The sequence below is a fragment of the Bombina bombina genome, chromosome 7 (assembly GCF_027579735.1).
Source record: "Bombina bombina isolate aBomBom1 chromosome 7, aBomBom1.pri, whole genome shotgun sequence".
NCBI lineage: Eukaryota > Metazoa > Chordata > Amphibia > Anura > Bombinatoridae > Bombina > Bombina bombina.
In genome coordinates, this window is record NC_069505.1 from 425,741,985 (window position 1) to 425,767,331 (window position 25,347).

The 25,347-nt window shown below is 43.3% G+C and overlaps 1 protein-coding gene across 1 annotated transcript in view; it reads left to right on the forward strand.

Moving 5' to 3' along the window:
* SGSM3 (small G protein signaling modulator 3) overlaps positions 1-25,347 on the forward strand; it is a gene marked incomplete at its 5' end in the record, with an annotated part of 74,605 nt that overhangs the window by 46,698 nt on the left and 2,560 nt on the right. The window contains 2 exon segments of the mRNA XM_053721292.1: positions 3,123-3,245; positions 4,641-4,701. Coding sequence (XP_053577267.1) covers positions 3,123-3,245; positions 4,641-4,701 — 184 coding nt within the window.

The following is a 25,347-nucleotide window of genomic DNA, read 5'->3' on the forward strand; positions in this document are numbered from 1 at the left end:
TTTGAGGAAACAGGGTTTTTTTGTTTTTTTCTTTGAAGGATCTATGTTGACATTTTTGTGGCACAATGTTTTGAAATGAATGCTTGTTTATTCTTTCATTTAAATGTTCGTTCATTCCCTCATTCATCTGTTCCCTTACATTTAAAGATATTTGTAAATGCCCCCATACACCACCATCTCTATCCAATTATATTAGTATTGTGTAAAAACTTGAGTGTTGACACTTTAGAATAATTAATTAACTAATTGCTTGTCCAATGGCTGCTTGGCAGCCTCTTTTTAAAGGTTGCAGACATGCTAATCTGTAGGTCTATGAATACGGGGCACAGCCGAAACGCGTAAGACCTGTCTGCTGGTCTTATTCCTGTATGTTGGATTTTAACTTTTGAAAATAAAGATTACGTTTTATGGCATCTTGGGACTCTTACCGGATCATTTTCTTCTTCTCTCCTTGCTCTCCCTCACTCTCCATTTTCTCTCTTTTCCTCAGTCTCTCTCTTCGCTCTCCCTTACTCTCACTTTTCTCTTTTCCCCAGTCTATCTCCTCGCTCTCCCTCACTCTCACTTTTTTCTCTTTTCCCCAGTCTCTCTCCTTGCTCTCCCTTACTCTCACTTTTCTCTCTTTTCCCCAGTCTCTCTCTTTGCTCTCCCTCACTCTCACTTTTCTCTCTTTTCCCCAGTCTCTCTCCTTGCTCTCCCTTACTCTCACTTTTCTCTCTTTTCCCCAGTCTCTCTCTTCGCTCTCCCTCACTCTCACTTTTCTCTTTTCCCCAGTCTCTCTCCTCGCTCTCCCTCACTCTCACTTTTCTCTCTTTTCCCCAGTCTCTCTCCTTGCTCTCCCTTACTCTCACTTTTCTCTCTTTTCCCCAGTCTCTCTCTTCGCTCTCCCTCACTCTCACTTTTCTCTCTTTTCCCCAGTCTCTCTCTTCGCTCTCCCTCACTCTCACTTTTCTCTCTTGTCCCCAGTCTCTCTTCTCGCTCTCCCTTACTCTCACTTTTCTCTTTCTTTTCCCCAGTCCCTCTCCTCACTCTCCCACACTCTCGCTGTTCTCTCTTTTCCCCAGTCTCTCTCCTTGCTCTCCCTTACTCTCACTTTTCCCCAGTCTCTCTCCTCACTCTCCCTTACTTTCACTTTTCTCTTTCTTTTCCCCAGTCTCTCTCCTCACTCTCCCACACTCTCGCTGTTCTCTCTCTTTTCCCCAGTCTCTCTCCTCGCTCTCCCTTACTCTCACTTTTCTTTCTCTTTTCCCCAGTCTCTCTCTTCGCTCTCCCTCACTCTCACTTTTCTCTCTTTTCCCCAGTCTCTCTCCTCGCTCTCCCTTACTCTCACTTTTCTCTCTTTTCCCCAGTCTCTCTCCTTGCTCTCCCTTACTCTCATTTTTCTCTCACTTTCCCCAGTCTCTCTCCTCGATCTCCCTTACTCTCACTTTTCTCTCACTTTTCCCCAGTCTCTCTCCTCCCTCTCCCTTACTCTCACTTTTCTCTTTCTTTTCCCCAGTCTCTCTCCTCGCTCTCCCTCACTCTCACTTTTCTCTTTCTTTTCCCCAGTCTCACTCCTCACTCTCCCTCACTCTCACTTTTCTCTTTCTTTTCCCCAGTCTTTCTCCTCGCTCTCCCTCACTCTCACTTTTCTCTTTCTTTTTCCCCAGTCTCACTCCTCGCTCTCCCTCACTCTCACTTTTCTCTCTTTTCCCCAGTCTCTCTCCTTGCTCTCCCTTACTCTCACTTTTCTCTCACTTTCCCCAGTCTCTCTCCTCGATCTCCCTTACTCTCACTTTTCTCTCTTTTCCCCAGTCTCGCTCCTTGCTCTCCCTTACTCTCACTTTTCTCTCACTTTTCCCCAGTCTCTCTCCTCCCTCTCCCTTACTCTCACTTTTCTCTTTCTTTTCCCTGGTCTCTCTCCTCGCTCTCCCTCACTCTCACTTTTCTCTTTCTTTTCCCCAGTCTCTCTCCTCGCTCTCCCTTACTCTCACTTTTCTCTCTTCTCGCTCTCCCTTACTCTCACTTTTCTCTCTTTTCCCCAGTCTCTCTCCTTGCTCTCCCTTACTCTCACTTTTCTCTCACTTTCCCCAGTCTCTCTCCTCGATCTCCCTTACTCTCACTTTTCTCTCACTCTTCCCCAGTCTCTCTCCTCCCTCTCCCTTACTCTCACTTTTCTCTTTCTTTTCCCCAGTCTCTCTCCTCGCTCTCCCTCACTCTCACTTTTCTCTTTCTTTTCCCCAGTCTCACTCCTCACTCTCCCTCACTCTCACTTTTCTCTTTCTTTTCCCCAGTCTTTCTCCTCGCTCTCCCTCACTCTCACTTTTCTCTTTCTTTTCCCCAGTCTCACTCCTCGCTCTCCCTCACTCTCACTTTTCTCTCTTTTCCCCAGTCTCTCTCCTTGCTCTCCCTTACTCTCACTTTTCTCTCACTTTCCCCAGTCTCTCTCCTCGATCTCCCTTACTCTCACTTTTCTCTCTTTTCCCCAGTCTCGCTCCTTGCTCTCCCTTACTCTCACTTTTCTCTCACTTTTCCCCAGTCTCTCTCCTCCCTCTCCCTTACTCTCACTTTTCTCTTTCTTTTCCCTAGTCTCTCTCCTCGCTCTCCCTCACTCTCACTTTTCTCTTTCTTTTCCCCAGTCTCACTCCTCACTCTCCCTCACTCTCACTTTTCTCTTTCTTTTCCCCAGTCTCACTCCTCGCTCTCCCTCACTCTCACTTTTCTCTTTCTTTTCCCAGTCTCTCTCCTCGCTCTCCCTTACTCTCACTTTTCTTTCTCTCTGTCTCTGTCTCTCTCTCTCTCTCTCTCTTTCTTTTCTCGCTCTCCTTCACTCTCTTGTTTCTTTCTCTCCCTCATGTGCACACAGCCTGAGCAATAGCAAGACAAGTTCAAAGATGGCCAAACGTTATTCAAGGCTATGCTAAAGACAAGATAGGTCCTAGTGTATGCAGAGTTAGGCCTAATTATTGTCCTTTCAGAGGGGTGAAGACAAAGAGTATATCAGGTTCAGATAATTTGATGCACAATCTGGGAACCAAGGGGGCTTCTCGAGCTGTACTGATTGCACAGACCAGTGGGGGCTCAGCAGGACTAACAAACCTTCTCCTCTTTGTGTTCTCCTAATCACACGTCCTCCCGTGCAGCGAGCAGGTGATCCACCTATGGCTGGAGGTGCTGTGCTCCAGTTTACAGACCGTGGAAAAATGGTACCAACCGTGGTCCTTCTTAAGAAGTCCTGGCTGGGTTCAAATCAAATGTGAGCTGAGGTGAGAGAGAGTTCTTTACACCGAGTGGGGGGTCATACGTAACTGAGACGGGGTCAGTGGGATTTACTGGTGCATGTTCTGAGTATAGGAACTTATGTCCATCTAATATTCTTGTGCTGAATCCCCCCTACAACGTTCTGGTCACTGTAGAGATACAGGATAGAATTTGTGCAAACACTTGTTTGTTTCACTTGAGCCCAAACTATTGGCAGAGAGGGAGATAGGAAACCACACAACAGTCTTGTGATTTACACAGAAGTAACTTTATTATTTTATAAGCTCTGATCACATTAAAATGCTTTGGATTTTTATGCCAGTAAAGATCCATAGGAAATATAAACCTTAGCTAGTTGGAAGGCCTGTCCTATGCAGCCAATCAAGTGTTTCGTCAATCAGAATATGGGATTAGCTGCTACAGCTAGGAGAGCACATGTTTGTCTGTCAAATATTATTATTTAGTTGTGTGGCTTATACATTAATTTGTAAATATAATCACAGTGTAAGATGGAGGAAAATGTTATGTTTTGACGTTATAACATTAAAGGGCCATGAAATGCAAAAATGTCATTTTGTGATTCAGACAGAGCAAATAATTTTTAAAAAGTTTCCAATTTACTTCTAATATGAAATTTGCTTCGTACCCATGATATTCTGTGTTGAAGAGATACCTAGGTAGCATCTGGTGCACTACAGGAAATAGTGCTGCCCTCTAGTGTGTTTGTAAAAGGATAAAAAATTTTACTACACTGCTGCCATATAGTGCCCTAGAAATGGGCCGGCTCCTTAGCATACATACCTGCTTTTCAACAAACGATACCAAGAGAATGAAAAAATGATAATAGAAGTAAATTAGAAAATTGTTTAAAATCGCTGCTTTATCTGAATCATGAAAGAAAACGTTTGGGTTTCATATCCCTTTAAGCACCAAGGCCTTAAAAAATGAACACTGAGTGGGAAATAGCCATTTTGAATAAAATACAAATAAAACTTCAACTGAGCAGACACACAGGCTTCATCATTAAAAGCAACTGAGCTGAGCTGGCTTCTATAAATGAGCTAAAGATACGCAGTAACGCAGTGATTGCTTAGAGCAGTGCACAAACTCATTCCCACCTGGGCTTTCTTTTGTGCCCTGGTGACATCTAAATGCTTAGATACGTGTATACAAGATACTATGCGTAAAAAATACTTTTATTTCCCTGTAGATTGAATGCACAAAATGTTTGCTAAATACAGGAATAAACCCGATTATAATTATCTGTGTATTTTATGGCTTGTGCACTGCATATACTGTGGTTAAGTGCATGTTATTTTATATGAACCAACCAGAGGATGAAATAGTAAGGAACTTGTTGATTTCACAAAATAAAATGCAGCTGTTCATCCTTTCTATAGGGTACTGTCCAAATTTGCCTTCAGTTTATCACCAGACTGGGAACTACCTGTGAAAAGAGAGGTAAGTCTATTCTTTGTATGTGTGGTACCTAACTAATTAGAGCGCTTTATTATTAAGTGTTTCACTGTTTAAACACAGATTTAAAGGGACAGAAAACAACTTGAGATTATAATATTAAAGGGACAGAACAATTGAAAATTAAACTTTCTTGCTTCAGATAGGGCTGCACTTTTAAACAACTTTCCAATTTACTTCTATGATCTAATTTGTCCTATTTTCTTGGTATCGTTTGTTAAAACGTAAACCTAGGTAGGTTCAGTAGCAGCATCGCACTACTGTCTGGGAGCTTCCTGCTGATTGGTGGCAGCAGATATGTCTCTTGTCATTGGCTCACCTTATGTGCTCAGCTTACTCCCAGTAGTGCTTCAACAAAAAATACCAAGAGAATGAAGAACATTTGATAACAGAAAAAAGTGGAAGGTTGTATAAAATGCAATGCTTTATCTGAATCATGATAGAAAAATACTGCATTTCATGTCTCTTTAAATGTTTAATTATACACATACTTTATACTTTCATTATTTATTACATGGGATATAACTGAAAACTGTACGTTTTCTACTTCTGCTTGATATGAGGCTCTGATTGGCTTAAGCAGAGGTGATTGGATATGATGCAACAAAACAATGCAGGGTCTGCTAATGAAACGATCATGGCCCCTCTACTCCACTAATAAATCCAGATGTGCGCCTCTAAATAATGCAAGTGCTGGGGGTGTGCAGCAGACAGTGTGCTAATGTATTCAGGAAGCTTTACACATGGCTGAGGTTAGTCTATAGCAACACAAGTGTCTTGTAATTATAGGAGGGATGTGCGCTTGTCTTATTCGGCAGAAAACAAATGCCGTATATGGCGGCCGCCAGCAGCATTCGGCTATAGTCGAAGCCGGATTTCATCTTATGACGGTGCAACACACTAACATTTACACAGATCTTAGTTGGTTGCATTTTCACAAGTAGAAATTCGGCTCAGAAATTGCCGCCATATTCGTCATTCGTTTGCTACTTAGACAAATGCACATTACTAAAGCATAATACGTTTCTGCTCCTGAGTGGCAATAAGCCTATAAGGAGTGGCATATTATATATATATATATATATATATATATATATATATATATATATATATATATATATATATATATATATGTATATATATATATATATGTATATATATACATAAACATGGGTGTCCACAAGGGGGGGCAAGATGGGGCATTTGCCCCCCTCTGGATTTTCCTCCCCACCTGGAGTAAAACTGCAGAAAAAAAATAATAATAATGTCCCTTTCTATGTCTTTTAATTTTGAATGTAATTCAGTTTCAGAGGAAGAAGCACAGTATTCTGGGAGTTACAAAGCATTCTGGAATGTGTAGTTCTTTAGGTGTCTCTCAGTATTGTGCCACTGCAGTTCTGGACTCAAATTCCCAGCATACATTGTACAGTTATTTCCCTTCTTTGCTTACTGCAGGGAAGGAACATTGCATAGTAAACGGATAATGTGTAAGTCTGTTCTTATGTAAAATCACTGATCATGTTGCTCTTTACTTGTAAATAAATTTGTATTTCTCCTGTTAAGTGTAGTCAGTCCACGGGTCATCCATTACTTATGGGATATTAACTCCTCCCCAACAGGAAGTGCAAGAGGATCACCCAAGCAGAGCTGCTATATAGCTCCTCCCCTCTACGTCATACCCAGTCATTCTCTTGCACCCAACTAATAGATAAGATGTGTGAGAGGACTGTGGTTATTAAACTTAGTTTTTATTTCTTCAATCAAAAGTTTGTTATTTTAAACGGCACCGGAGTGTGTTGTTTTTTCTCAGGCAGCATTTGAAGAAGAATCTACCTGAGTTTTGTGTATGATCTTAGCGGACGTAACTAAGATCCATTTGCTGTTCTCGGCCATTCTGAGGAGTGAGGTAACTTCAGAACAGGGGACAGCGGGCAGGTTCACCTGCAAAGAGGTATGTTGCAGTATATTATTTTCTAAGGAATGGAATTGACTGAGAAAATACTGCTAATACCGATATAATGTAAGTACAGCCTTAAATGCAGTAGTAGCAACTGGTATCAGGCTGATATGTATGTATGTTTACACTTAAGTATTTCTGGGGAATGGCACTTCACTGGGTAAATACTGTATGCATATAACTTTTAGCCTAACTTGCAGTGTGAGCTACTAGCAGCGGGCTTTTTAATGACATTTCATAAATTAGATTTTAAACGTTTGCTGGCATGTTAAATCGTTTAATTATCTGAGGTACTTGGTGAAAAATTGTTTTGGGCGTTATTTTCCACATGGCTGTCGTTTGTTTTGAATTAAAACAGTTTACTTAGCTTCCCTCACTGTGGTATTGTGAGTGGGAGGGGCCTATTTTGGCACTTTTACTACGCATTAGAAATTCAGTCACAGTCTGCCTTCTTCTCCCTGCATGATCCAGGACGTCTCTACAGAGCTCAGGGGTCTTCAAAACTAGTTTTGAGGGAGGTAATCACTCACAGCAGACCTGTGAGACTGTGCTTTGACTGTGATAAAAACGCTTATATTTTCAATTGTTATCCGTTTTTCTGATATTAAGGATTAATCATCCATTGCTAATGAGTGCAATCCTTTGCTAAATTTATGCATTTACTGTGAAAATTTGGTTTCTATAACTAATCCGGTTCATTGTTATTCAACTGTGACAGTTTTTGTGTGCTTCTTAAAGGCACAGTAACGTTTTTTATATTGCTTGCAAATTTATTTACTAACTCTCCTCACGTGTCAGTACCTGCATCTCCCGCTCAGGAGGTGCGTGATATTGCGACGCCAAGTACATCAGGGGGCCATTACAAATCACTTTACAAGACATGGCTAATGTTATGACTGAAGTTTTATCTAAATTACCAGAACTTAGAGGTAAACGCGACCACTCTGGGGTGAGAACAGAGTACGCTGATAATGTTAGAGCCATGTCTGATACTGCGTCACAAGTGGCAGAACATGAAGACGGAGAGCTTCATTCTGTGGGTGACGGATCTGATCCAAATAGACTGGACTCAGACATTTCAAATTTTAAATTTAAGCTTGAAAACCTCTGCGTATTATTAGGGGAGGTATTAGCGGCTCTCAATGATTGTAACACGGTTGCAATCCCAGAGAAATTATGTAGGCTGGATAGATACTATGCGGTACCGGCGTGTACTGACGTCTTTCCTATACCTAAGAGACTTTCAGAAATTATTACTAAGGAGTGGGATAGGCCAGGTGTGCCCTTTTCCCCCCCTCCTATATTTAGAAAAATGTTTCCAATAGACGCCACCACACGGGACTTATGGCAGACGGTCCCTAAGGTGGAAGGAGCAGTTTCTACTCTGGCTAAGCGTACCACTATCCCGGTGGAGGATAGCTGTGCCTTTTCAGACCCAATGGACAAAAATTTAGAGGGTTACCTTAAGAAAATGTTTACTCAACAAGGTTTTATATTACAACCTCTTGCATGCATTGCGCCTGTCACGGCTGCGGCGGCATTTTGGTTTGAGTCTCTAGAGGAGACCATTAGCTCAGTTCCATTGGATGAAATCATAGACAAGCTTAGAGTCCTTAAGCTAGCTAATTCATTTATTTCTGATGCCGTAGTACATTTAACTAAGCTTACGGCTAAGAATTCCGGATTCGCCATCCAGGCGCGCAGAGCGCTGTGGCTAAAATCCTGGTCAGCCGATGTGACTTCTAAATCTAAATTGCTTAACATACCTTTCAAAGGGCAGACATTATTTGGGCCCGGTTTGAAAGAAATTATCGCTGACATTACTGGAGGTAAGGGACATGCCCTGCCTCAAGACAGAGCCAAACCAAGGGCTAGACAGTCTAATTTTCGTGCCTTTCGTAACTTCAAGGCAGGAGCAGCATCAACTTCCTCCTCTACAAAACAGGAAGGAACTGTTGCTCGTTACAGACAGGGCTGGAAACCTAACCAGACCTGGAACAAGGGCAAGCAGGCCAGAAAACCTGCTGCCGCCCCTAAGACAGCATGAAGTGAGGGCCCCCGATCCGGCAACGGATCTAGTAGGGGGCAGACTTTCTCTCTTCGCCCAGGCTTGGGCAAGAGATGTCCAGGATCCCTGGGCGTTAGAGATCATATCCCAGGGATATCTTCTGGACTTCAAAGCTTCTCCTCCCAAAGGGAGATTTCATCTTTCAAGGTTGTCAACAAACCAGACAAAGAAAGAGGCGTTTCTACGCTGTGTTCAAGATCTTTTGTTAATGGGAGTGATCCACCCGGTTCCGCGGTCGGAACACGGACAAGGGTTTTACTCAAATCTGTTTGTGGTTCCCAAGAAAGAGGGAACCTTCAGACCAATCTTGGATTTAAAGATCCTAAACAAATTCCTAAGAGTTCCATCGTTCAAAATGGAAACTATTCGGACAATCTTACCCATGATCCAAAAGGGTCAGTACATGACCAAAGTGGATCTAAAGGATGCGTACCTTCACATACCGATTCACAGGGATCATTACCGTTACCTAAGGTTTGCCTTCCTAGACAGGCATTATCAGTTTGTAGCTCTTCCCTTCGGGTTAGCTACGGCTCCAAGAATCTTTACAAAGGTCCTGGACTCTCTTCTGGCGGTACTAAGACCGCGAGGAATAGCGGTAGCTCCGTACCTAGACGACATTCTGATACAAGCGTCAAATTTCCAAACTGCCAAGTCTCATACAGAGTTAGTTCTGGCATTTCTAAGGTCGCATGGGTGGAAGGTGAACGTAGAAAAGAGTTCTCTATTGCCACTCACAAGAGTTCCCTTCTTGGGGACTCTTATAGATTCTGTAGAAATGAAAATTTACCTGACAGAGGACAGGTTAACAAAACTTCTAAATGCTTGCCGTGTCCTTCATTCCATTCAACACCCGTCAGTGGCTCAATGCATGGAGGTAATCGGCTTAATGGTAGCGGCAATGGACATAGTACCTTTTGCACGCCTGCATCTCAGACCGCTGCAATTGTGCATGCTAAGTCAGTGGAATGGGGATTACTCAAATTTGTCCCCTATGCTGAATCTGGATCAAGAGACCAGAGATTCTCTTCTATGGTGGCTTTCTCGGCCACATCTGTCCAGGGGGATGCCCTTCAGCAGGCCAGACTGGACGATTGTAACAACAGACGCCAGCCTGCTAGGATGGGGCGCTGTCTGGAATTCCCTGAAGGCTCAGGGATCATGGACTCAGGAGGAGAGTCTCCTTCCAACAAACATTCTGGAATTGAGAGCAGTTCTCAATGCCCTTCTGGCTTGGCCTCAGTTAGCAACTCTGAGGTTCATCAGGTTTCAGTCGGACAACATCACGACTGTGGCTTACATCAACCATCAGGGAGGGACAAGGCGTTCCCTAGCGATGATGGAAGTATCAAAGATAATACGCTGGGCAGAGTCTCACTCTTGCCACCTGTCAGCGATCCACATCCCAGGCGTGGAGAACTGGGAGGCGGATTTCCTAAGTCGCCAGACTTTTCATCCGGGGGAGTGGGAACTTCATCCGGAGGTCTTTGCCCAAATACTTTGACGTTGGGGCAAACCAGATATGGATCTCATGGCGTCTCGCCAGAACGCCAAGCTTCCTTGTTACGGGTCCAGGTCCAGAGACCCGGGAGCGGTCCTGATAGGTCTTTGACAGCACCTTGGACCTTCAAGATGGCTTATGTGTTTCCACCCTTCCCGATGCTTCCTCGTTTGATTGCCAGGATCAAACAGGAGAAAGCATCGGTGATTCTAATAGCGCCTGCGTGGCCACGCAGGACCTGGTATGCAGATCTAGTGGACATGTCATCCTGTCCACCTTGGTCTCTGCCTCTGAGACAGGACCTTCTAATTCAGGGTCCTTTCAAACATTAAAATCTAATTTCTCTGAAGCTGACTGCATGGAGATTGAACGCTTGATTTTATCAAAGCATGGATTTTCGGAGTCAGTAATTGACACCTTAATACAGGCTAGGAAACCTGTTACCAGGAAAATTTACCATAAAATATGGCGTAAATATTTACACTGGTGCGAATCCAAGAGTTACTCATGGAGTAAGGTTAGGATTCCTAGGATATTGTCTTTTCTACAAGAAGGTTTAGAAAAGGGTTTATCTGCAAGTTCTTTAAAGGGACAGATCTCAGCTCTGTCCATCCTTTTACACAAACGTCTGTCAGAAGTTCCAGACGTTCAGGCTTTTTGTCAGGCTTTGGCCAGGATTAAGCCTGTGTTTAAGTCTGTTGCTCCACCGTGGAGCTTAAACTTAGTTCTTAACGTTTTACAGGGTGTTCCGTTTGAACCCCTTCATTCCATTGATATCAAGCTGTTATCTTGGAAAGTTCTGTTTCTAATGGCTATTTCCTCGGCTCGTAGAGTCTCTGAGTTATCGGCTTTACATTGTGATTCTCCTTATCTGATTTTTCATTCAGACAAGGTAGTTCTGCGTACTAAACCTGGGTTCTTACCTAAGGTAGTCACTAACAAGAATATCAATCAAGAGATTGTTGTTCCATCATTGTGCCCTAACCCTTCTTCAAAGAAGGAACGACTTCTACACAACCTAGACGTAGTCCGTGCCTTGAAATTTTATTAACAGGCAACTAAAGATTTTCGCCAAACATCTTCCCTGTTTGTAGTTTATTCTGGTCAGAGGAGAGGTCAAAAAGCATCTGCTACCTCTCTCTCTTTTTGGCTTCGTAGCATAATACGTTTAGCCTATGAGACTGCTGGACAGCAGCCTCCTGAAAGAATTACAGCTCATTCTACGAGAGCTGTGGCTTCCACGTGGGCCTTTAAGAATGAGGCCTCTGTTGAACAGATTTGCAAGGCTGCAACTTGGTCTTCTCTGCATACTTTTTCCAAATTTTCCAAATTTGACACTTTTGCTTCTTCTGAGGCTGTTTTTGGGAGAAAGGTTCTTCAGGCAGTGGTTCCTTCTGTGTAAAGATCCTGCCTTTCCCTCCCGTCATCCGTGTACTTCTAGCTTTGGTATTGGTATCCCATAAGTAATGGATGACCCGTGGACTGACTACACTTAACAGGAAAAAACATAATTTATGCTTACCTGATAAATTCCTTTCTCCTGTAGTGTAGTCAGTCCACGGCCCGCCCTGTTTTTTATGGCAGGTCTTAAATTTAAATTAAATTCCAGTCACCACTGCACCCTATAGTTTCTCCTTTCTCGTTTGGTTTCGGTCGAATGACTGGGTATGACGTAGAGGGGAGGAGCTATATAGCAGCTCTGCTTGGGTGATCCTCTTGCACTTCCTGTTGGGGAGGAGTTAATATCCCATAAGTAATGGATGACCCGTGGACTGACTACACTACAGGAGAAAAGAATTTATCAGGTAAGCATAAATTATGTTTTTTTACATATTGCTGAAAATAAGCATAAAATAGACAAAGCTGTACACTGTTCTGTATGTGTCAGTGTGCTTCTATATAAAATCACTTACTATGTTGTTCTCTACTTGTGTATAAATGTGCATTTCTCCAACATTGGTGTGTCCGGTCCACGGCGTCATCCTTACTTGTGGGAATATCTCTTCCCCAACAGGAAATGACAAAGAGTCCCAGCAAAGCTGGCCATATAGTCCCTCCTAGGCTCCGCCTACCCCAGTCATTCTCTTTGCCGTTGCACAGGCAACATCTCCACGGAGATGGTTAAGAGTTTGTGGTGTTTAGTTGTAGTTTTTTATTCTACTATCAAGAGTTTGTTATTTTAAAATAGTGCTGGTATGTACTATTTACTCTGAAACAGAAAAGGATGAAGAATTCTGTTTGTGAGAGGAAGATGATTTTAGCAGACAGTAACTAAAATCGATTGCTGTTTCCACATAGGACTGTTGAGATGAAGTAACTTCAGTTGGGGGAAACAGTTAGCAGACTTTTCTGCTTAAGGTATGACGGTAAGCCATTTTCTTAGTCTCAAACAGAATAAAGGGCTTAATATGGGCTATTAAACTGGTAGACACTTTTATGGGCTAAATCGATTGCTTTATTTGGACATTTTATACATGTTTATGCTGATAATTCACACTTATAAACTTGGGGAACGTTTTTTAACGTCAGGCACTATGTTAGACACCTTTTCCAGTCAGGAAGGGCCTTCCCAGTTGTAGGGTGAGCCTCATTTTCGCGCCATTACTGCGCAGTTGTTTTTGAGAGCAAGACATGCAGATGCATGTGTGAGGACCTGAAGTAGTTGGAAAAGTTCCTAAAAGGCGTCATTTGGTATCGTATTCCCCTCTGGGCTTGGTAAAGTCACAGCAAAGGCTGTAGCTGGGACTGTATAGGGGTTAAATCTGTAACCGGCTCCGGTTTCGTTATTTTAAGGGTTAAAGCTCTGAAAATTGGTGTGCAATACTTTTAATGCTTTAAGACACTGTAGTGAAATTTTGGTAAATTTTGAACAATTCCTTCATATTTTTTCACATATTCAGTAATAAAGTGTGCTCTGTTTAAAATTTAAAGAGACAGTAACGGTTTTGTTTTAAAACGGTTTTTGTGCTTTATTGACAAGTTTAAGCCTGTTTAACATGTCTGTGCCTTCAGATAAGCTATGTTCTATATGTATGAAAGCCAATGTGTCTCCCCCTTCAAAATTGTGTGATAATTGTGCCATAGCGTCCAAACAAAGTAAGGACAGTACTGCCACAGATAATGAATTTGCCCAAGATAATTCCTCAGATGAAGGGAGTAGACATGGTTCTACATCATCTACTTCTGTGTCTACGCCAGTTTTGCCCACGCAGGAGGCCCCTAGTACTTCTAGCGCGCCAATGCTTATTACCATGCAACAATTGACGGCTGTAATGGATAACTCCATAGCAAATATTTTATCCAAAATGCCTGCATATCAGAGAAAGCGTGATTGCTCTGTTTTAAACACTGAAGAACAGGAGGGCGCTGATGATAATTGTTCTGTCATACCCTCACACCAATCTGAAGGGGCCATGAGGGAGGTTTTGTCAGATGGGGAAATTTCAGATTCAGGAAAAATTTCCCAACAGGCTGAACCTGATGTTGTGACATTTAAATTTAAGTTAGAACATCTCCGCGCACTGCTTAAGGAGGTGTTATCTACTCTGGATGATTGTGACAACTTGGTCATTCCAGAAAAATTATGCAAGATGGACAAGTTCCTAGAGGTTCCGGTGCAGCCCAACGCTTTTCCTATACCCAAGCGGGTGGCGGACATAGTGAATAAGGAGTGGGAGAAGCCCGGCATACCTTTTGTTCCCCCTCCTATATTTAAGAAATTATTTCCTATGGTCGACCCCAGAAAGGACTTATGGCAGACAGTCCCTAAGGTCGAGGGGGCAGTTTCTACTCTAAACAAGCGCACTACTATTCCTATCGAGGATAGTTGTGCTTTCACAGATCCTATGGATAAATTGGAAGGTTTGCTTAAAAAGATTTTTGTACAGCAAGGTTACCTTCTACAACCCATTTCGTGCATTGTTCCTGTCACTACAGCAGCGTGGTTCTGGTTCGAGGAACTAGAAAAGTCGCTCAGTAGAGAGACTCCATATGAGGAGGTTATGGACAGAGTTCACGCACTTAAGTTGGCTAACTCTTTTATTTTAGATGCTGCTTTGCAATTAGCTAGATTAGCGGCGGAAAAATTCAGGGTTTGCAATTGTGGTGCGCAGAGCGCTTTGGCTAAAGTCTTGGTCAGCGGATGTATCATCCAAGACAAAATTGCTTAACATCCCCTTCAAGGGTAAAACTCTCTTTGGACCAGAATTGAAAGAGATTATCTCAGACATCACTGGGGGAAAGGGTCACGCCCTCCCACAAGGTAGGCCTTTCAAGGCCAAGAATAAGTCTAATTTTCGTTCCTTTCGTAATTTCAGGAACGGACCAGGCTCTAATTCTGCATCCTCTAAGCAAGAGGGTAATACCTCACAGACCAAACCAGCCTGGAAACCGATGCAAGGCTGGAACAAGGGTAAGCAGGCCAAGAAGCCTGCCGCTGCTAACAAAACAGCATGAAGGAGTAGCCCCCGATCCGGGACCGGATCTAGTGGTGGGCAGACTCTCTCTCTTTGCTCAGGCTTGGGCAAGAGATGTTCAGGATCCCTGGACGCTAGAAATAGTTTCTCAGGGTTATCTTCTGGAATTCAAGGAACTACCCCCAAGGGGAAGGTTCCACATGTCTCACTTATCCTCAAACCAAATAAAGAGACAGGCGTTCTTACATTGTGTAGAAGACCTGTTAAAGATTGGAGTGATACACCCAGTTCCAATGACGGAACAAGGAATGGGATTTTACTCAAATCTGTTCGTGGTTCCCAAAAAAGAGGGAACTTTCAGACCAATTCTGGATTTAAAGATCCTAAACAAATTTCTCAGGGTACCATCGTTCAAAATGGAAACCATTCGAACGATTCTACCCACTATCCAGGAAGGTCAATTTATGACTACTGTGGATCTAAAGGATGCGTACCTACATATTACTATCCGCAAAGAACATCATCAGTTCCTAAGGTTCGCCTTTCTGGACAAACATTACCAGTTTGTGGCCCTCCCATTCGGATTAGCCACTGCTCCAAGGATTTTCACAAAGGTACTCGGGTCCCTTCTAGCGGTTCTAAGACCGAGGGGCATTGCAGTAGTACCATACTTGGACGACATTCTAATACAAGCGTCGTCCCTTTCAAAATCAAAGGCTCATACAGACATCGTTCTGGCCTTTCTCAGATCTCACGGATGGAAGGTGAACATAGAAAAAAGTTCTCTGTCTCCGTCAACAAGAGTTCCCTTCTTGGAAACAATAATAGATTCCTTAGAAATGAGGCTCTTTCTGACAGATGTCAGAAAGTCAAAACTTCTAAGCGCTTGTCAAGTTCTTCATTCTGTTCCACGTCCTTCCATAGCTCAGTGCATGGAAGTAGTAGGGTTGATGGTTGCAGCAATGGACATAGTTCCTTTTGCGCAAATTCATCTAAGACCATTACAACTGTGCATGCTGAAACAGTGGAATGGGGACTATACAAACTTGTCTCCAGTGATTCAAGTAGATCAGAAGACCAGAGATTCACTCCGTTGTTGGATATCCCTGGACCACCTATCCCGGGGAATGAGCTTCCGCAGACCAGAGTGGGTCATTGTCACGACCGACGCCAGTCTAGTGGGCTGGGGTGCGGTCTGGGAATCCCTGAAAGCTCAGGGGCTATGGTCTCGGGAAGAGTCTCTTCTCCCGATAAACATTCTGGAACTAAGAGCGATATTCAGTGCTCTCAGGGCTTGGCCTCAGCTTGCAAAGGCCAGATTCATAAGATTCCAATCAGACAACATGACGACTGTTGCGTATATCAATCATCAGGGGGGAACAAGGAGTTCCCTGGCGATGAAAGAAGTAACCAAAATAATACAATGGGCGGAGAATCACTCCTGCCATCTATCTGCGATCCACATCCCAGGTGTGGAAAACTGGGAAGCGAATTATCTGAGTCGTCAGACATTCCATCCGGGGGAGTGGGAACTCCACCCGGAGATTTTTGCCCAATTGACTCAATTATGGGGCATTCCAGACATGGATCTGATGGCGTCTCGTCAGAACTTCAAGGTTCCTTGCTACGGGTCCAGATCCAGGGATCCCAAGGCGACTCTAGTGGATGCACTAGTAGCGCCTTGGACCTTCAACCTAGCTTATGTGTTTCCACTGTTTCCTCTCATTCCCAGGCTGGTAGCCAGGATCAAACAGGCGAGGGCCTCGGTGATCTTGATAGCCCCTGCGTGGCCACGCAGGACTTGGTATGCAGACCTGGTGAATATGTCATTGGTTCCACCATGGAAGCTACCTTTGAGACGGAACCTTCTTGTTCAGGGTCCATTCGAACATCCAAATCTGGTCTCCCTCCAGCTGACGGCTTGGAGATTGAACGCTTGATTCTATCAAAGCGTGGGTTTTCAGATTCTGTGATTGATACTCTGGTTCAGGCCAGAAAACCGGTAACTTGAAAGATTTACCATAAGATATGGAAAAGATATATCTGCTGGTGTGAATCCAAGGGATTACCTTGGAATAAAATAAAAATTCCTAAGATTCTTTCCTTTCTGCAAGAAGGTTTGGATAAAGGATTATCTGCGAGTTCTCTAAAGGGACAGATTTCTGCTTTATCTGTCTTACTACACAAACGACTGGCAGCTATGCCAGATGTTCAAGCATTTGTTCAGGCTCTGGTTAGGATCAAGCCTGTTTACAGACCTTTGACTCCTCCCTTGAGTTTAAATTTAGTTCTTTCAGTTCTTCAAGGGGTTCCGTTTGAACCTCTACATTCCATAGATATTAAGTTGTTATCTTGGAAAGTTTTGTTTTTGGTTGCTATTTCTTCTGCTAGAAGAGTTTCAGAGTTATCTGCTCTGCAGTGTGCTCCGCCCTATCTGGTGTTCCATGCAGATAAGGTGGTTTTGCGTACTAAGCCTGGTTTTCTTCCAAAGGTTGTTTCTAACAAAAATATTAACCAGGAGATAGTTGTACCTTCTTTGTGTCCGAATCCAGTTTCAAAGAAGGAACGTTTGTTACACAATTTGGACGTAGTCCGTGCTCTAAAATTCTATTTAGAAGCTACAAAAGATTTCAGACAAACATCTTCTCTGTTTGTCGTCTATTCTGGTAAAAGGAGAGGTCAAAAAGCGACTTCTACCTCTCTTTCCTTTTGGCTTAAAAGCATCATCCGATTGGCTTACGAGACTGCCGGACGGCAGCCTCCTGAAAGAATCACAGCTCACTCCACTAGAGCTGTGGCTTCCACATGGGCCTTCAAGAACGAGGCTTCTGTTGATCAGATATGTAAGGCAGCGACTTGGTCTTCACTGCACACTTTTGCCAAATTTTACAAATTTGATACTTTTGCTTCTTCGGAGGCTATTTTTGGGAGAAAGGTTTTGCAAGCCATGGTGCCTTCCGTTTAGGTGACCTGATTTGCTCCCTCCCTTCATCCGTGTCCTAAAGCTTTGGTATTGGTTCCCACAAGTAAGGATGACGCCGTGGACCGGGCACACCAATGTTGGAGAAAACAGAATTTATGCTTACCTGATAAATTACTTTCTCCAACGGTGTGTCCGGTCCACGGCCCACCCTGGTTTTTTAATCAGGTCTGATGAATTATTTTCTCTAACTACAGTCACCACGGTACCATATGGTTTCTCCTATATTTTTCCTCCTGTCCGTCAGTCGAATGACTGGGGTGGGCGGAGCCTAGGAGGGACTATATGGCCAGCTTTGCTGGGACTCTTTGCCATTTCCTGTTGGGGAAGAGATATTCCCACAAGTAAGGATGACGCAGTGGACCGGACACACCGTTGGAGAAAGTAATTTATCAGGTAAGCATAAATTCTGTTTTCTGATATATTGCTGGAGATCAGCATAAAAACAGACACGTTGAACACTTCACAGCAAATGGATAATGTGTAAGTCTGTTATAAAATCACTGATCATGTTGCTCTTGTAAATAAATGTGCATTTCTGAGATATTGCTGCAGATCAGCATAAAATAGACCAACTTTCTGGTCTGTAAGTGTAAGGAACATGGTTTACTGTCTTGATTAGTGTCTTGTAGTTTGCTTTTAAAGTGATTGTAAAGTTTAACTAATTAAAAATTAAATAAAAAAAAAAAGATCATTTAACTACTCCTTAGACACACAAGTCTGTGTGCGCATGCTCATTTAACCATCCCTTAGACTATACAATTCTGTGTGTGCGCATGCTCATTTAACCACTGCTTAGACTACACAATTCTGTGTGTGTGTTTGCTCATTTAACCACTCCTTAGACTACACAATTCTGTGTGTGCGCATGCTCATTTAACCACTCCTTATACTACACAATTCTGTGTGTGCGCATGCTCATTTAACCACTGCTTAGACTACACAATTCTGTGTGTGCGCATGCTCATTTAACCACTCCTTAGACTACACAATTCTGCGTGTGCGCATGCTCATTTAACCACTCCTTAGACTACACAATTCTGTGTGTATGCATGCTCATTTAACCACTCCATAGATACACAATTCTGTGTGTGTGCATGCTCATTTAACCACTGCTTAGACTACATAATTCTGTTTGTGTGCATGCTCATTTAACCACTCCTTAGACTACACAATTCTGCGTGTGCACATGCTCATTTAACCACTCCATAGATACACAATTCTGTGTGTGTGTTTGCTCATTTAACCACTCCTTAGACTACACAATTCTGTGTGTGTGTTTGCTCATTTAACCACTCCTTAGACTACACAATTCTGTGTGTGTGCATGCTTATTTAACCACTGCTTAGATTACACAATTCTGTGTGTGCGCATGCTAATTTAACCACTGCTTAGACTACACAATTCTGTGTGTGCGCATGCTCATTTAACCACTCCTTAGACTACACAATTCTGTGTGTGCGCATGCTCATTTAACCACTCCTTAGACTACACAATTCTGTGTGTGCGCATTTTCATTTAACCACTCCTTAGACTGCACAATTGTGTGTGTGTGTGTGTGCATGCTCATTTAACCACTGCTTAGACTACACAATTCTGTGTGTGCGCATGCTCATTTAACCACTCCTTAGACTACACAATTCTGTGTGTTCGCATTTTCATTTAACCACTCCTTAGACTACACAATTCTGTGTGTGTGCATGCTTATTTAACCACTCCTTAGACTACACAATTCTGTGTGTGGGCATGCTCATTTAACCACTCCTTAGACTACACAATTCTGTATGTGCGCATGCTCATTTAACCACTCCTTAGACTACACAATTCTGTATGTGCGCATGCTCATTTAACCACTCCTTAGACTACACAATTCTGTATGTGCGCATGCTCATTTAACCACTCCTTAGACTACACAATTCTGTGTGTGTGCATGCTTATTTAACCACTCCTTAGACTACACAATTCTGTATGTGCGCATGCTCATTTAACCACTCCTTAGACTACACAATTCTGTGTGTGCATGCTCATTTAATCACTGTTTAGACTACACAATTATGTGTGTGCATGCTCATTTAATCACTGTTTAGACTACACAATTCTGTGTGTGCATGCTCATTTAATCACTGTTTAGACTACACAATTCTGTGTGTGCATGCTCATTTAATCACTGTTTAGACTACACAATTCTGTGTGTGCATGCTCATTTAATCACTGTTTAGACTACACAATTCTGTGTGCGCATGCTCATTTAACCACTCCTTAGACTACACAATTCTGTGTGTGTGTTTGCTCATTTAACCACTCCTTAGACTACACAATTCTGTGTGCGCATGCTCATTTAACCACTCCTTAGACTACACAATTCTGTGTGTGTGCATGCTCATTTAACCACTCCTTAGACTACACAATTCTGTGTGTGTGCATGCTCATTTAATCACTGCTTAGACTACACAATTCTGTGTGTGCGCATGCTCATTTAACTGCTCAGCTTGTTTGTTTCATTGTGCGCCAGTATATGTGAGTGACAGTGTGGTTGTATCTGTACCAATGTATCTGTGTGCCTACAAGAAGTGTATAAAAGTGTGCCAATCACTTAAAAGCCTTACTTTTATTTGTTACCTTCTTCTGGGCTCAAACAAATACAAATCTGAAATGGCCTCAGGTGCCACTGTCACATCACATTTACCTAAACCAATACACTAATACTTCAAAGATTTGTCCTATACATTTTTTTTTTTAACTACAAAGTTTTCTCCAACATAGGTGTGTCCGGTCCACGGCGTCATCCTTACTTGTGGGATATTCTCTTCCCCAACAGGAAATGGCAAAGAGCCCAGCAAAGCTGGTCACATGATCCCTCCTAGGCTCCGCCTACCCCAGTCATTCTCTTTGCCGTTGTACAGGCAATATCTCCACGGAGATGGCTTAGAGTTTTTTAGTGTTTAACTGTAGTTTTTATTATTCAATCAAGAGTTTGTTATTTTAAAATAGTGCTGGTATGTACTATTTACTCAGAAACAGAAAAGAGATGAAGATTTCTGTTTGTATGAGGAAAATGATTTTAGCAACCGTTACTAAAATCCATGGCTGTTCCACACAGGACTGTTGAGAGCAATTAACTTCAGTTGGGGGAACAGTGAGCAGTCTCTTGCTGCTTGAGGTATGACACATTCTAACAAGACGATGTAATGCTGGAAGCTGTCATTTTCCCTATGGGATCCGGTAAGCCATGTTTATTAAGATAGTAAATAAGGGCTTCACAAGGGCTTATTAAGACTGTAGACTTTTTCTGGGCTAAATCGATTCATTATTAACACATATTTAGCCTTGAGGAATCATTTAATCTGGGTATTTTGATAATATTATATCGGCAGGCACTGTTTTAGACACCTTATTCTTTAGGGGCTTTCCCAAATCATAGGCAGAGCCTCATTTTCGCGCCGGTGTTGCGCACTTGTTTTTGAGAGGCATGACATGCAGTCGCATGTGTGAGGAGCTCTGATACATAGAAAAGACTTTCTGAAGGCGTCATTTGGTATCGTATTCCCCTTTGGGCTTGGTTGGGTCTCAGCAAAGCAGATACCAGGGACTGTAAAGGGGTTAAAGTTAAAAACGGCTCCGGTTCCGTTATTTTAAGGGTTAAAGCTTCCAAATTTGGTGTGCAATACTTTAAAGGCTTTAAGACACTGTGGTGAAATTTTGGTGAATTTTGAACAATTCCTTCATATTTTTTCGCAATTGCAGTAATAAAGTGTGTTCAGTTTAAAATTTAAAGTGACAGTAACGGTTTTATTTTAAAACATTTTTTGTACTTTGTTATCAAGTTTATGCCTGTTTAACATGTCTGAACTACCAGATAGACTGTGTTCTGAATGTGGGGAAGCCAGAGTTCCTTCTCATTTAAATAAATGTGATTTATGTGACAATGACAATGATGCCCAAGATGATTCCTCAAGTGAGGGGAGTAAGCATGGTACTGCATCATTCCCTCCTTCGTCTACACGAGTCTTGCCCACTCAGGAGGCCCCTAGTACATCTAGCGCGCCAATACTCCTTACTATGCAACAATTAACGGCTGTAATGGATAATTCTGTCAAAAACATTTTAGCCAAAATGCACACTTATCAGCGTAAGCGCGACTGCTCTGTTTTAGATACTGAAGAGCATGACGACGCTGATAATAATGGTTCTGAAGGGCCCCTAAACCAGTCTGATGGGGCCAGGGAGGTTTTGTCTGAGGGAGAAATTACTGATTCAGGGAACATTTCTCAACAAGCTGAACCTGATGTGATTACGTTTAAATTTAAGTTGGAACATCTCCGCATTCTGCTTAAGGAGGTATTATCCACTCTGGATGATTGTGACAAGTTGGTCATCCCAGAGAAACTATGTAAAATGGACAAGTTCCTAGAGGTCCCGGGGCTCCCAGAAGCTTTTCCTATACCCAAGCGGGTGGCGGACATTGTAAATAAAGAATGGGAAAGGCCCGGTATTCCTTTCGTCCCTCCCCCCATATTTAAAAAATTGTTTCCTATGGTCGACCCCAGAAAGGACTTATGGCAGACAGTCCCCAAGGTCGAGGGAGCGGTTTCCACCTTAAACAAACGCACCACTATACCCATAGAAGATAGTTGTGCTTTCAAAGATCCTATGGATAAAAAATTAGAAGGTTTACTTAAAAAGATGTTTGTTCAGCAGGGTTACCTTCTACAACCAATTTCATGCATTGTCCCTGTCGCTACAGCCGCGTGTTTCTGGTTCGATGAGCTGGTAAAGGCGGTCGATAGTGATTCTCCTCCTTATGAGGAGATTATGGACAGAATCAATGCTCTCAAATTGGCTAATTCTTTCACCTTAGACGCCACTTTGCAATTGGCTAGGTTAGCGGCTAAGAATTCTGGGTTTGCTATTGTGGCGCGCAGAGCGCTTTGGTTGAAATCTTGGTCAGCTGATGCGTCTTCCAAGAACAAGCTACTTAACATTCCTTTCAAGGGGAAAACGCTGTTTGGCCCTGACTTGAAAGAGATTATCTCTGATATCACTGGGGGTAAGGGCCACGCCCTTCCTCAGGATCGGCCTTTCAAGGCCAAAAATAAACCTAATTTTCGTCCCTTTCGTAGAAACGGACCAGCCCAAAGTGCTACGTCCTCTAAGCAAGAGGGTAATACTTCTCAAGCCAAGCCAGCTTGGAGACCAATGCAAGGCTGGAACAAGGGAAAGCAGGCCAAGAAACCTGCCACTGCTACCAAGACAGCATGAAATGTTGGCCCCCGATCCGGGACCGGATCTGGTGGGGGGCAGACTCTCTCTCTTCGCTCAGGCTTGGGCAAGAGATGTTCTGGATCCTTGGGCGCTAGAAATAGTCTCCCAAGGTTATTTTCTGGAGTTCAAGGGGCTTCCCCCAAGGGGGAGGTTCCACAGGTCTCAGTTGTCTTCAGACCACATAAAAAGACAGGCATTCTTACATTGTGTAGAAGACCTGTTAAAAATGGGAGTGATTCATCCTGTTCCATTAGGAGAACAAGGGATGGGGTTCTACTCCAATCTGTTCATAGTTCCCAAAAAAGAGGGAACGTTCAGACCAATCTTAGATCTCAAGATCTTAAACAAGTTTCTCAAGGTTCCATCGTTCAAGATGGAAACCATTCGAACAATTCTTCCTTCCATCCAGGAAGGTCAATTCATGACCACGGTGGATTTAAAGGATGCGTATCTACATATTCCTATCCACAAGGAACATCATCGGTTCCTAAGGTTCGCATTCCTGGACAAGCATTACCAGTTCGTGGCGCTTCCTTTCGGATTAGCCACTGCTCCAAGGATTTTCACAAAGGTACTAGGGTCCCTTCTAGCTGTGCTAAGACCAAGGGGCATTGCCGTAGTACCTTACTTGGACGACATTCTGATTCAAGCGTCGTCCCTTCCTCAAGCAAAGGCTCACACGGACATTGTCCTGGCCTTTCTCAGATCTCACGGATGGAAAGTGAACGTGGAAAAGAGTTCTCTATCTCCGTCAACAAGGGTTCCCTTCTTGGGAACAATAATAGACTCCTTAGAAATGAGGATTTTTCTGACAGAAGCCAGAAAAACAAAACTTCTAGACTCTTGTCGGATACTTCATTCCGTTCCTCTTCCTTCCATAGCGCAGTGCATGGAAGTGATAGGTTTGATGGTAGCGGCAATGGACATAGTTCCTTTTGCGCGCATTCATCTAAGACCATTACAACTGTGCATGCTCAGTCAGTGGAATGGGGACTATACAGACTTGTCTCCGAAGATACAAGTAAATCAGAGGACCAGAGACTCACTCCGTTGGTGGCTGTCCCTGGACAACCTGTCACAAGGGATGACCTTCCGCAGACCAGAGTGGGTCATTGTCACGACCGACGCCAGTCTGATGGGCTGGGGCGCGGTCTGGGGATCCCTGAAAGCTCAGGGTCTTTGGTCTCGGGAAGAATCTCTTCTACCGATAAATATTCTGGAACTGAGAGCGATATTCAATGCTCTCAAGGCTTGGCCTCAGCTAGCGAGGGCCAAGTTCATACGGTTTCAATCAGACAACATGACAACTGTTGCGTACATCAACCATCAGGGGGGAACAAGGAGTTCCCTAGCGATGGAAGAAGTGACCAAAATCATTCTATGGGCGGAGTCTCACTCCTGCCACCTGTCTGCTATCCACATCCCAGGAGTGGAAAATTGGGAAGCGGATTTTCTGAGTCGTCAGACATTGCATCCGGGGGAGTGGGAACTCCATCCGGAAATCTTTGCCCAAGTCACTCAACTGTGGGGCATTCCAGACATGGATCTGATGGCCTCTCGTCAGAACTTCAAAGTTCCTTGCTACGGGTCCAGATCCAGGGATCCCAAGGCGGCTCTAGTGGATGCACTAGTAGCACCTTGGACCTTCAAACTAGCTTATGTGTTCCCGCCGTTTCCTCTCATCCCCAGGCTGGTAGCCAGGATCAATCAGGAGAGGGCGTCGGTGATCTTGATAGCTCCTGCGTGGCCACGCAGGACTTGGTATGCAGATCTGGTGAATATGTCATCGGCTCCACCATGGACGCTACCTTTGAGACGAGACCTTCTTGTTCAGGGTCCGTTCGAACATCCGAATCTGGTCTCACTCCAGCTGACTGCTTGGAGATTGAACGCTTGATCTTATCGAAGCGAGGGTTCTCAGATTCTGTTATCGATACTCTTGTTCAGGCCAGAAAGCCTGTAACTAGAAAGATTTACCACAAAATTTGGAAAAAATATATCTGTTGGTGTGAATCTAAAGGATTCCCTTGGGACAAGGTTAAGATTCCTAAGATTCTATCCTTCCTTCAAGAAGGATTGGAAAAAGGATTATCTGCAAGTTCCCTGAAGGGACAGATTTCTGCCTTGTCTGTGTTACTTCACAAAAAGCTGGCAGCTGTGCCAGATGTTCAAGCCTTTGTTCAGGCTCTGGTCAGAATCAAGCCTGTTTACAAACCTTTGACTCCTCCTTGGAGTCTCAACTTAGTTCTTTCAGTTCTTCAGGGGGTTCCGTTTGAACCCTTACATTCCGTTGATATTAAGTTATTATCTTGGAAAGTTTTGTTTTTGGTTGCAATTTCTTCTGCTCGAAGAGTTTCAGAATTATCTGCTCTGCAGTGTTCTCCTCCCTATCTGGTGTTCCATGCAGATAAGGTGGTTTTACGTACTAAACCTGGTTTTCTTCCAAAA